This window comes from Lonchura striata, chromosome 3 (genome assembly GCF_050655825.1).
Source record: "Lonchura striata isolate lonStrDom1 chromosome 3, ASM5065582v1, whole genome shotgun sequence".
Lineage (NCBI taxonomy): Eukaryota > Metazoa > Chordata > Aves > Passeriformes > Estrildidae > Lonchura > Lonchura striata.
The window spans coordinates 64445703-64458884 of NC_140705.1; the positions used below are offsets into that span (position 1 = coordinate 64445703).

The 13182-nt window shown below is 37.9% G+C and overlaps 1 protein-coding gene across 10 annotated transcripts in view; it reads left to right on the forward strand.

Moving 5' to 3' along the window:
- UTRN (utrophin) overlaps positions 1-13182 on the forward strand; it is a 340627-nt gene that overhangs the window by 101888 nt on the left and 225557 nt on the right. For 7 of the 10 annotated variants that reach the window (XM_085575353.1, XM_085575352.1, XM_077782132.2 and 4 more), the window contains 7 exons: positions 514-662; positions 2487-2699; positions 6526-6639; positions 7457-7612; positions 8481-8651; positions 10878-11057; positions 12640-12774. In XM_085575353.1, coding sequence (XP_085431479.1) covers positions 514-662; positions 2487-2699; positions 6526-6639; positions 7457-7612; positions 8481-8651; positions 10878-11057; positions 12640-12774 — 1118 coding nt within the window. The remainder of the gene's footprint in view (positions 1-513; positions 663-2486; positions 2700-6525; positions 6640-7456; positions 7613-8480; positions 8652-10877; positions 11058-12639; positions 12775-13182) is intronic. The other 3 variants (XM_085575354.1, XM_085575350.1, XM_085575358.1) reach the window with 1 other exon arrangement.

Genomic DNA, 13182 nt, shown 5'->3' on the forward strand with positions numbered 1-13182 from the left:
AAATACTAGCTTATGTAATTCCTATATACAGTGTGTATATTTAATTTAAATATATGGCTATTATATTTGCTATACATAGTAGATATCAGTGTATGTGTTTTTGTAGATAAATAGTAGATATGTCTAAATCTTAAAAATGCAAAATACTAAATTTGGGTGGTTTATATATTTTAAATACTATGGATTATTCTTGGTATAGTAAAATATAATTTAAATACTATCGATACTTCCACCCTACCCATCCAAACAGATTTAGGTGCTTAAGTGTATAAAAAGAATTTCTGAAAATGGGATTGAGTTTGTCAAATTTTTGGAAGGTTGTAATTATATATTTATTATTATATTCTATATACTTGTATGTTATGTATTTAATATTTTTAGAGGAAAAACATTGGTATCTGTTGAAGAGTTTTTCAGCTCTTGGGAAGTTGATTATGTTCACATCTCCTAAGATTTGGGTTGAAGTGCATATTCTTACTCTGTGTTTTGTTTCCTTCCTCCTTTACATGGTAGCAGAGACAGAAAGGCAGCCGAGCCGGGAGTACGTGGAGTCTCTGCAGCAGCTGAAGGGTGCACTGAGCGAGCTGGAGGGCAAGCAGCTCTCCATTGCCAGTGGCCTGAGCGAGCCCAGCAAGGTGGAGAACGCCCTGCAGCAGGCAAAGGTAACTCTCACCATTGCACTGAGTAAGGAGCTTACCCCACTGCTGTCACCCTGTGTTCTCCTGCCTTGCTTTCAGTGGGGTAGCTAACACTGCTCAGAGGGGTGTCGGGGACGTGGGTGTGGAGCCCACTTTTGGAGGTGGCTTGCTGGGTTACCAGGCTGCTGAGGGACGTGTCCAGGTGAGGGCTTGGTATCTCTGGGCCTGCAGGAATTCACAGCTTCTCTTGCTGCCTGTGCCAGGAGAGAGCTGGACTGCTCAGCCAGGGAAAATACCAGATACTGAGGCAGGGATGGACCTCTCTCCAGGGAGAGAATTCTGTGTCTCCAGTATTTCCCCCCCCACCCCCCCCCCCTTTTTTTTTTTTTTTGTTTGTTTGTTTGGAAAAAATAAATACTTCCCTGCCTGCTCCACCATCCTCCATATTCAGAAGCATGTGTTTTCCCCTGTGTGGTGGCCTACTAAGGCTGCAGATGACTCTGGAGGAGCTCTTGAGCTCTGGTTGCTGGGTGCAGAGAGGTTTTTATATCTTTCTCTATTTAGGAGAGCAATGATTTTTGGAAGTCCAGTAAATAGAGGTGTTAGTGCTTTGGTTTGTTTGTTTTAACCAGGAGATTTTCTCTTTAATGTTGCTTCTGTAGTTTTTAAACTTGGCAGAGATTTTCTGGTCCATATACTACGTGAATTGCAGTGGCATTTAGCCTTTTGAGGCTTGTCTTTTCCTGCCTCTGCCCAGTTTTCTTCAGAGGCTAATTACCCTGAAAGGACATACTATGCTAGTGAAGGTGCTTTATCGTTAGAGTGTGACAGGAGAGGAGAACAAACCTCCCTATGAGTAGCTGCTTGTGGAGCTTGGGATTGTTCAGCACTCTCTGCACTATAGCAGGCACTGAAACATACATTCCTCTTCTCAGTCTCATTGCTACTTTACCCATCTTAGAGGAATTTTCCAGGGAAAGAAACTAAATAAATGTAAAGTAGATTTGAGAACATGAATGTTTTAAAAAACTCTTCCTCAGTAAAAATACAGCAAAATATGTATGCACATATCCTGCTTGTATATATTAAGTGTATATACTAGAAAATTAAATTAATAATAATTTCATGTGTTCACTGTGAATTTCTCTTACGCAAATTTGAAGCACAGTAATCAAAATTATGAGTTCAATGAAGTGGCAGCATTTTCCATGTTTTGGCTGATATCTTCAGCTGTTATTTTTCGTATTAGTAAATCAGCTCTTTCAAATCAAGTGACTCTTTATATCAGCAATGTCATAGTGAATATACTCAGAATATATCTTCCCTGAATTCCATCTGGGAAAGCAGTTTTCAAAACTTGAGTATCTAGAGCTTTTTTTGCAACTAAGACAGTATATTTAACTTTACAAAACTTGGAAGAACACACTCAGCTGGTTTATATGTGCATTTAAAAAACAAACTTGTGGGGGAATGAACATACTGGTGTCCTGCTCTGTCTGCATTGCAGTTTGCCCTGGGAGTACAGTGTGGCACAGACACTTTGATTGAGTGCCAGTACTGTGTGGCATACAAGAAGCATAGATACCTGCCCATGTTGAGCTATGAGGCCAAGCTTTGCTACACGTTCTGTCGTCTCTGTTGCTGCGCCAGTACAGCAGCTGAAGGTTTTGCTGCTTAGAAGGTTTTTTGGATGTCTCTGCCTCAATAACTACTGTAACTGGATTGTATCACTCTTGACCGAGTTTACCGTCTGCATGATGAAGGTTTTGATGTACTTGCACTTGTATGTGAGTTTGTACTTGTTGTATGTCTAATACTGGAAGGAGGCTTTTTTCTTCTTTGTTATAGACCATTTGTGAGGCACTGGAAGCCCAGAAGCCCAGAGTAGATAAACTTGCTGAAGAAACAAAGGCTTTGGAGAAGCATGCATCTTTGGAAGTAAAAAACACCTACATGCAAGAGTTCAAGGATGTGCAGGGACGCTGGGACAAGCTAAAGCTCAAGATTTCTAAAGATGTTAAACTACTGGAGGAAATTGTGCCCAAGTTGAGAATATTTGAGGTAAAGTGAAAGGATTTTTTATTTTTGGCTTGCATAACTCGGTTGCTTTATAGACCTTTCTCTGTGTTCCTGCGGGAGTCCAGATGAAACTGATTGAGAAGTGGAATGTTGATAATCCACTAGTTTGGAAGAGGCTGAAAGCATATATAGTATATTTGTAGCAGCATAGAAGTGGAATTCTAATGTACCCAGGATATTATTTTGACTTCTAACAGAAATGCTTTTCACTTAAAATTAGTGTCCCTCCCCTTCCATAAGCAAAGGTTATGCTGGGGTCAAGGATATGCCAGCTGTGCTGTTAATCCCAGTAGGGGCTGATGATCTTCAGTGTGATTGGTGTCAGATGCTCACTACTCTTAAAGTGTAATTCCATGCCTGCTACAGAAAACCTCCTCCTTCAAGTGGGGTTTTAGTGAATAGTCATGATTTAATACAGGGAAGTTAGAAAAGGGAGTAAGGAAAATGCTTGGGTATAGTGACTTTTCCAGTTCCAACCATTGCCTCTGAAGTGACAAGAAGGATAGTTAAAAAATTAAGGTTACTCAGCCCTCCTACCTGTTTTATAAATATATATACATTCCTATGAAATCCTTCAAGACAGAAAATCCCACTGTTCTGAGAACAGAATTGTCCTGAACAAGACTATAGAAACTTTCCTGTTACCTTAAAAGGAACTAGAGAAGCCAAAAAATAAATTCTAGCAGAAGAAACAATGGAAGCAATGATTAAGTAGTTGCTTTATCAATATGATACTATTATTGTAATTATTAAGTAACTGAAAATGAAAGAAATACCTACTGATGCAATTGGTTGAAATATGCGGCTTACATTGTGTTGTCTTATGAACTGTATTTTGAAGTATACAATTCCTGTGTTTTCTGAATATTTTGTAAAACTGTCAGTGGGTGGACAGTTGTGTTATATTCCCTGATTTTTTCTTTGGTACTTATCTATATGGAGATTTTTATAGTCTAATACTGTATAAATAAAAATGACAGTCTGGAACAAGTTGAATAAAAATGCTGTGGACAGCACTGGGTACACCAGGATGTAACTTGTACTGCAGGAAAGATTGGTATGGCAGCCTTGGTGTATGGTCCTGGTGCAGACACCAAACAAGACACAAGATTAGTTTGGAGAATGGCTGAGCAGTCTCTCCTTGGCTAAAAGAGGAGTTGAAGCACCTGGCTATTAAAGGGAAAAAATTTATGTGGGGGAGAAAAAAAATGCATGTCAGTGCTTGGAGGACATGTGGTTTATGTTCAACTACATGCAAGGATTAATTTATTTTTAATGTTCCTTTTTTTTTTTTCCCTAAATCACCTTAAAAATTGACATTTATCAAAACAGCACTCCTCACATTTATGTTTTTGAAAAGAAACAATGCAAGTATTTTCATTTTAACAGTGAGCAAACAGGTGAACGATTACTAAGATGCCCTTGTTAGTCTGATGAGCATGTCAGTGGCAGATCTGCCTGAGTCCTGCTGCTTAGGTGGTTCTTCTGTTACTTGTGCTGTGATAGAGGCTCCCCCAAGCTGACAATGCATGCATTAGTGACATGAACTGGGAGTAATGTTTTACTGGGAGATGTAGACAAAGCTCATTTTATCATTTTTGCATTTATCATTTTATCAGTTTTGCATTTTGTTTTTCCTAGAAGAAATTATGTTAAATCTTCTATTATCATATCTCTAGTAATGTATGGCTTGCTGCATCTTTGATTATGTATCACTCTCAGATCTTTTAAATCTGCTGCACGGCTGTACATCATGTGGTTTTTTTTAGGAGTGAACAAGTTAAGATTCAGCAGATTTGATCTTTTTTCCTGCCTGTAATAAATGTCAAAAACTGATCCTGAAGAAGTGAAGCTCTATAAGGAAGATCTTATAGCAGCATTCCAGAAACTAAAGGAGACCTTCACGAGAGCTGAAGAACTTTGTGCATGGGCTTGTAGGGACAGGACAAGGGATAATGGGCTCTTAACTGAAAGAGGGTAGGTCTAGATATGATTTTAGGAAGAAATTCTTTACTGTGAGGGCAGTGAGACCCTGGAACATGTTGTTCAGAGAAGCTATGGATGCTTCATTCATGGAAGTGTTCAAGGCCCATTTGGATGGGGTTATGTGGAAGATGACTGTGTCTGTGGCTGGCAAGTTGGAGGTAAATGATCTTTAAGGTCCATTCCAACCCAGACCATTCTAGGATGAAGATGTTCATGTCTAAAAATTGTGAACTCTTGTGCATCAACAGCCTACACTGGTTATTTGACTACTGATAATTATTTACCTGTGCAATGCAGGAGCATTTACTTAAACTTTTGTAGGCTTGGTTTGTGATTCAGCAAGTTTTTAAAACATGTGTCTAACTTTCAGTGGTCCCCCTTAAGCTACTTATGTAAATAGCTTATTGTAAGAAAGCTAAATGGTAAAGTGCTTTGTCAAAAGGCAGCCTTTATAAATACATTTTTTTTATATTAAACTATGGTCCACTAGTAAGCATCCTAGAGTCAGTTTTTTAGAAAATTATTTTCAGGCTTATAATCTGCAGGAAATTCCCCCAAAATGGAAAAGGAATGAAGAAAATGTCATGACTTTGATGTCTAATGGTAGTAGCATTGATCTAAAAACAAACATGAACTTAGTCTAATGGGTTTTCATTAATGCAGACATTTTTTGAGAAACAGTGTGTAACATATGGATCTTTAAAAAACTATTAGTGTAAGGTTTTAAAAAAAATTAAGTGTATGCTTTCCTCCTGTGACATGCAGAGTAGAAGGTGAAGCTGATGAGCTGTTCTATGATGATGACTGTGTCAGGATAGATGACATTAAAAACTCCAACCAAATAGTCCAAAAATGTTGAGTATAAGAAGTCCAGCTATATTAATAAAAAATGCCAATCACATAAGTTGGTTGAACCAGAGGAAGAAAAATCCCTCTTTGTGCTCTGTGTTTTTTTTCTTGGTAAGGATGATTTGGAGCATCCACATCCTTTCCACATACATGGGAAGGAGATGGCAGTGTTTCTGTCTCCTTCCCTCCCTCCTCCCCTTCCTACCTCATTGCAGGGTGTAAGGCAACTGCCAATTGTTAGATCACATAATTCTGAAATGGGGTGTGTGCTTACTTTTTTCCCAAGAGTTGCTCTAGTGAGTACAGTACTGTACTGTCGGCCTCAAACAGCTAGGCTGCTTTTTTTGCAAATTTTAGTGGTTAGTCTGATCGTCTGTGTTTTTTTCCTTTTTTGTGTGTCTTGCCTATACAAATGGCTTTCCCAGCATGATTTCTACCTGAAAAGTACATTTAGCATTATCCACTCCTCTTTTCCACATATATATTCTTATAGCTCACTCTCTTTTGCTTTGGAGTGCAGTTTTCAAACAAGTGTGGAAACAGTCATGCATTTTTTTTATCATACTTTTTAGGCACATTTCCAGCCTTCAGCCAGGTCCTTCATGTAAAAAGTAGCAACACAATTCTTGAAGCCATGCTCTCCTCCTTACCTGATCCTGTGCTTTGGTGTGATAGATAGCCTGGAACAGTTCAGTGTCACTTAAACCATGCTCTGGTGGGTGGACGAATATCACTATTGTGAATTTAATATTCATATGAATTTGAGAAAAGAGACATTTGGGATGCCACTCTTCCCTCCAAAAAGCCCAACAAAACAAACCCAAAAATTAAACAGAAGTTGGTCTGATTCAAACTAAGACTATGCCAGCAGCTTGTAGAGCACTCTTGGCAAGCTGCTAGAAATTGAAATGCAACAGCCATACATTCTTCCTCACAGCAGTGTATCAACTCTTCCTTACTATATTTGATTTAGACTGACTCTAAAGTTGTTCAGAAGTGGATGGATGGTGTGAAAGACTACTTAATGACAGAAAAGGCTGTTCAAGGGGATACTGAAGGACTTCAAAGGCAACTTGACCAGTGCACAGTGAGTTTTGCTCTTACAAGGAGTCTTTTGAAAAAACAAGTAGCATCTTTTCTTTATTTTTTTGCTTGCTTTATTAAGTACTGTTCATAGCATGTTAAGCCCACCAGAAAATTGTTTTATCTTTCTTTAGGGCACGTTTGAGTTGGTTTTTTTGCAGCTATAATATTTTGTGCTTTTCAGAGGTCTTCACTGTAGTTATAAATACATATGTACAAGTTGACATTATTTCCTCTATAAAAGGTTTATATGTTTTTCCCAATTTTTTGTCATTATGGAATTGAATCTATGGGTAAAAAGTGCCTTCTGAATTCAATTTCCAAGGATAGTAAAAGTAAGAAGCAAATAACTGATGAAAGTCCTGGAATTTAGAATTTTGCAAGGAAGGTTCCTGGCTAGTCAGTGTCACATAATGATCACATTTATGTAGAATTTTGTCTTATAGTAAGTAATTACAGTGTCTCTTCAAATGCTTGTTTCCAGGAGAAGAATATAATTTGAGGAACACCAGAAATACAGAAATAGCAGAATATCTTCAAACTTGTGTTGTTTTGATGTTGACATTTGGCATATGAAAATGTTTATGCTCTGTATGGCAAGCTGTACTTTGTCCTTTAGTTGCATAGTTCTGATATTTTGAATCACTGAAGGATTATTTTAAGCAGTCTGGTATTGATCTGATCACAGTATTGATCTGCTCCAAAAACTTCTTCTGGAATAATTAAAAGCTGCAAAATAGCTGCAAAATTATTGATGCTGTTATAAATTAATGTAATATCTTGCTGAAGAATAACATTCATTTTCTCTTATGTGTGTTGAGGTATTTATCAATGAAATGGAGACAATTGAACCATCACTAAAGGAGATGAAAGAAGTAGAGGCTGCTTTAAGAGCTCAGCCTATTGCGAGCATAAATACTTGGACAAAGTCTAGGCTAGTAGACTGCCAGACTCAGTGGGAGAAGCTGAGCAAACAGGTGAGTTTTCCACATGTTGCTTGCTTGCTTGTTGCTGCAGCTGTCTGGTTGTGTGGCATTGCAAGGATTCTGAGGAGGTGAAGCAGTGAAACAGTGGGTTGAGAACGTTTTACTTGTTTCACTGTCAAAGTGGCTGAAGCCAAACATGTTTTTTGGTACCTGACTGGAAGGAGCAAAATCAACTCTACAATTGTTTGTAATTAAAAATTAATCTGTTCACTTGGCTTTATGCTGCTCTTTCTGGAGAATGTGGGAGGAAGATATGAACTTTTTCTGTTGTTTCTGAAGACTGGAATATTATGGTGTCCCTGTATAATTTTTATTGGTTTCCAAGCAGCTTTGAAAAATAAAAGGCCATAAATAGACTACCACAGAGTCCATTTGGTTGTTCCTTTTGGGTAGAAACTTTCTGCTATCTGTAGAAACATATTTATTTTGTTGCAATTGCTGATGAAAATCTGTATTGGAGAGCCTTGCTGTTGATATAGAGCAGAATATCTGGGTTGTGGAAAGAAGTCAGGCCTGAAGAGTGTTTTATTGCTCAGTATAATGATATATCTAACTATATGATACTTGTAATCAGAAGAGGAATTTATTCTGTCTGACTTTTTTCAGGGATTGTTACCAGTTTATGTTCAATGAAGGGGGGACAAAAAGGTCATATTTCTCCTTCCCTCACTTTTAGATTTTGTTTATCTGCTAAAAAGGGTTGATAAGTTTATGTGTGCATGGAAAAGTGCTCCATTAATTAAAAAGGTCTGAAAACGTTTTGGTAGTAAAATATTTTAGCAAAGACTTGTGGTTTTTCACATGTACAAGGACATTTAAGTAACAAAGCTGCTGTTTCTTTTTCCACCTTGGATTCTAGATCATTAGTCAGAAAAATCGCCTGTCTGAAAGTCAGGAAAAAGCTGTAAATCTGAAGAAGGATTTGGCAGAGATGCAAGAATGGATGACCCAAGCTGAAGAAGAATATTTGGAGAAAGATTTCGAATACAAGTCTCCTGAAGAGCTAGAGAATGCAGTAGAGGAAATGAAGGTCAGCAATGCCAGCTTATTGTAGAGGCCTGATTAAGAGAAAGAGAACCCTAAAGCTTTGGGGGTTGACCTTTTATGGAATTATATTTGTGGAAAGGAGCTCAGGTCACGACAAGATTAGTGCTATTTTTCATCTTTGCTTTGTGGAAATTTTGATTTTTAAAGCATAAACTATAAAAGCAGATGTTCTTTTTGGCCATGAGGGCTAGGGAGTTCATAATAAATAACAGCTTGCTCAGCTGTTGAGTCAGGCTTTTTATATATAGCATATTAAACATTAGGAATATGGGAAAATTTTGCAGGAGACAAAACTTGAGAAAGGTATAGTGTCATCTTTTATTTCTATTTAAATTACTGGTTGTGAAAATTGTCTTCTATCACTTGGACCTCAGTTTCTTGACCCCTAAATATTCTAACTCTACATTTAGAAAATAACTTTAAAATGGGTGTGTTGTAAGGCTATCATGTGTTCATCATCTGTTGCAAAAAGTGATTTTTTTTTTTATTTTTATTTTTTAAATCGTGAGGTGGAAGAGATCCACAAGGATCAGTGAGTGATATTGGTCCCTACTTTTCTATTTTTGGGTCTTGCGGCCAAATAAATGAAGAGGAAGGAGAAATTTTTGTCTCATTATAATATTGTCAGTTGAACATAAAATTTTATTGGATACATGTACAGAATAAATAATTCCCTGCTTTTTAATCTGAGAGTTCAATCATATCTTCAAAAATGTTTTTATTTGTGTACACTTTTTAAATGAGTATCCACTATACTGTTACTTGATGGACAAGTAAAAAAAAAAATTCTCCCTTACAAGTGCTTTAACAGAGCCATTTGAAGTTTTGAATTGTCCTTTTTGAAGCACCCCTTAACAAGAGTTTTAATATATTCATGTCCTTTGAAGCCACTTGAGATCACATAGTCTGACAGCTGGCTTGAACACCAGCCAAGGAAAGAAAGAACCTTCTTTTCATTGGCAAATCTGTGAGACTTTTAGCACATTTACCTTTGTCAAATCCAGATTATATTATGTATATTATGACAGTTGTGTCAGTGAGCCTGTAAGCTTATTGTAACACTTAAAATTCCCTTTCATTTGCAGTAACAGCATTATCCTGGGACTACTTTTAGGACTGGGAAAAAGCACGCTCTGTATTTGGCTCATTTTTGCATATGCTGTCATTTGAACAGATTGGAACTCCTGCTGACAGGAGGAATAGGTTTAAGGAGGAATAAGTTTAAGATAAAGTTGTGTGGTTTTTGAAAATCCTGACATAAAATATATTTCCAAAATTTTCTATTCTTTGCCTTTCTATTAACTGAATTTTATTGCCTTACATCTAGAAGACAACTTGAAATATATATACAAAAATTGTGCTAAATTCTACTATATAGTGCAATGCCTTATTTATCAGAGATATTTCAATTTCATAAAATTGTTCTTGAAACCTGAAAAGAAAGATATGGAACAGTCTCACTTCTGAAGCCTTTTATTTATCTCAGCAGGGGGACTCAGACTGGTCTGCCTGATCTGTCTTCCAGCTATCCTCCATCCTCTGGCTAAGGCACAATTTGACAAGTGATAATACAGTTTCTCCAGACCTGTGTGTTGGGGGTTGTACTGTACTTACCCTGTATATGTGCTGCCAGGCTCCTCTGAGTGCAGTGAGGTTGAAGGAATTCTAGCTGTCCTTTTTGTGTGTTTCTCGAGCACACCCAACAGCTGTGAGGGAGGTTCCAGCTTTGTAATTGCACATGTCCTGGGTGATTATATCATCTTTCCTGGATGACTTTTGGAGATAGGTACTGAGCTCTAAGATGCATCATTTCTGTAAAGTCACCCTACCTTTTTCTTCCTGATATACTTGTTTTTAGCAAATGTCTATTTTTTTCTGGTTAATTTGGTTTTTTTGTATTTGCATGATAGCATAGAAATAGCACTGTACTTAATTTTTTTTTTTTTTGCTTTGAGTAATGAGTTTTTTTTAAATGAACAAACCATGAACAGTAAATATATCTGTATGCTTAATAAAGCAGGATCTTTCACCACTTTCTAATATGACCTTAATTCCATTCAAGTTAGTGCTGTATTTTGTTGTGTTCAGGCCCAAGAAATACATTGGCAGCAAGACCTCCAATGTGAAACTGCTTATGATTGATTTGAGTGGTGAATAGCTGAGTTGTAAGGCAATTGAAGGTTGATAGTGTAATATGTTTTTTTGACAGAGAGCAAAGGAGGATGTGTTGCAGAAGGAGGTGAGAGTGAAGATTCTCAAGGACAACATCAAGATGTTGGCCACCAAAGTGCCGTCCAGTGGTCAGGACCTGGTGACTGAGTTGAATGTTGTGCTGGAGAACTACCAGCTACTGTGCAATCGGATCCGAGGGAAATGTCACACATTGGAGGCAAGAATCATAGCTCTCTGCTTATAAATAACTGTTCAATTCCTTTATTGATGTTCTGGATGAGGATATCAAGTCTACCCTTAGTAAATTTGTGGATGACACCAAGTTGGGTGGGAGTATTGATCTGCTGGAGGGTAGGAAGGAAGGAATGAGTCTGGACAGGCTGATTTGGTGGGCTGAAGCCAAAGGTGTGAGGTTCAACAAGACCAAGTACCAGCTGCTGTGCTTGCGTCCCAACAACCCCATGCAGTGCTACAGCCTTCCCATTCTAGCCTGGGGAAAGAGAGGCTGGAAGATGTCCAATGAAAAAAGGACCCAAGGGTGCTAATAGACACTCATGGAATGTGAGCCAGCAGCATGTCCTGATGGCTCAGAATGGCATCTTGGCCATTGTTAGAAATAGTGTGGCCAGCAGGGCTGGGGAAGTGATTGTCCCTCTGCATATACTTGGTGCTGGTGGGGCACACCTTGAGTGTGTTGTCCAGTTATGGGTCTCTCACTAAAAGGAGGATATTGGGCTGCTGAGAAGGGCAGCAAAGCTGGTTGGGAGGTTTGGAGCTCAAGTGCTATGAGGAGCTCCTGAGGGAGCTGAGAGTTTTTAGTGTGGAGAAGAGGTTGAGGAGTGATCGTATTGCTCACTACAACTCCTTGAAAGGAGAGTGTAGCCAGGTGGGGTTTGAAATCTTCTCTGAGGCCAGTGAAAGGATGAGAGGAAATGGCTTCAAGCTGGTCCAGAGGAGATTTATGTTGGTATTGGGAAGAATTTCTTCACAGAAAGAATGATTAAACATTGGAATGGGCTGCTTAGAGAGGTGGTGGAGTCATTGTCCCTGAAGGTGTTTAAGGCAAGAGTGGATGTAGCATTTAGTTCCATGGTCTTGTTGAAAAAGTGGTGTTTGGTCACAGATTGGACTGGATGATCTCTCAGATCTTTTCCAACCTAAGTGAGTCTGTGATTTTGTAAAATGAAGGCAGGTAGCACAAGAGGGGAGTGGAGAAGGACATTGAAAATATCTGAATACATTAGCTTCAACATAAATGCATTTTACTCCTTTCCAAGATTACTTTCTCTTGAAAGGATGTATTTGGAATCCATGAGACACTATCGAGCTTTTTTTTTTGTAATTGTATTCGATGCTTTTGCAAATAAATAAACTTGTCTCACAGACCTGTTACTGATCTGTCTTCCAAAACAGCAAAAAGGAATTAAACAAAAATGAAAGGTTGAAATACAGTAATAATTAAAACAAACAAAAGATTATGATCTGGGGTAGAGTGTGTATGTCCTGTCTTTCAAAAAGGATCCAATGCATTTTGTTACATTCTTACATAGTTATATGAACCTTTATGTCAGTGATAGTTTTAACACAGTTTAGAGACTGCTATGCTCATTTCTCTGTATCTTCCTGATAGAGCTGCATGTTGTTTTATCTAGAACATTCTGTACTGTGACATATTTCTTAATATTTTCTACTTGTCTTTTTTAGGTGATTTCTCATACTCATATCTTTAAGTTGTTCATAGGATATATAAACTATGCCTGGCATTCTAGGCTAATCTTTTTCTTTTCTGTTGCTCCTAGGAAGTGTGGTCCTGTTGGATTGAGCTACTTCAGTATCTTGATTTAGAAACAGCTTGGCTAAACAATCTGGAAGAAAGAGTGCAAATGACAGGAAATCTGCCTGATAAATTGGATGCTGTCAATGATGCTCTTGAGGTATTATAATGATTACATCAGATGAGTAATTTTTCAGATAGCTCTGTTTAAAAAAAAAAGATTTCTGCACTTTAGTAGCATACTGAAATGTGCTGAATATTCAGATTCTTCACATTAAATGAACATATAACTCTGAATTGAAAATGGATATTTGTAAGATCCTCCACCAAAAGTGGACTTTTACTGGAGGTGATAGTGCCATACTTGGTACTGTGATAAAACTGTATGCTCTCTCCTGACCTATGTAAATTGGTTAATTTCTTCCAGGGCTATAGTAGTATGAAATTATGAGAGTAGGCAAAAAGTGTTGTGAAGTTTGATTACCTAAAGTAAAATCACCTCTGTGCCGTAATGCCATGTGCCATTATGAATTAAGCCATAACTGATTTATGCTTTTAGAGCACTCTC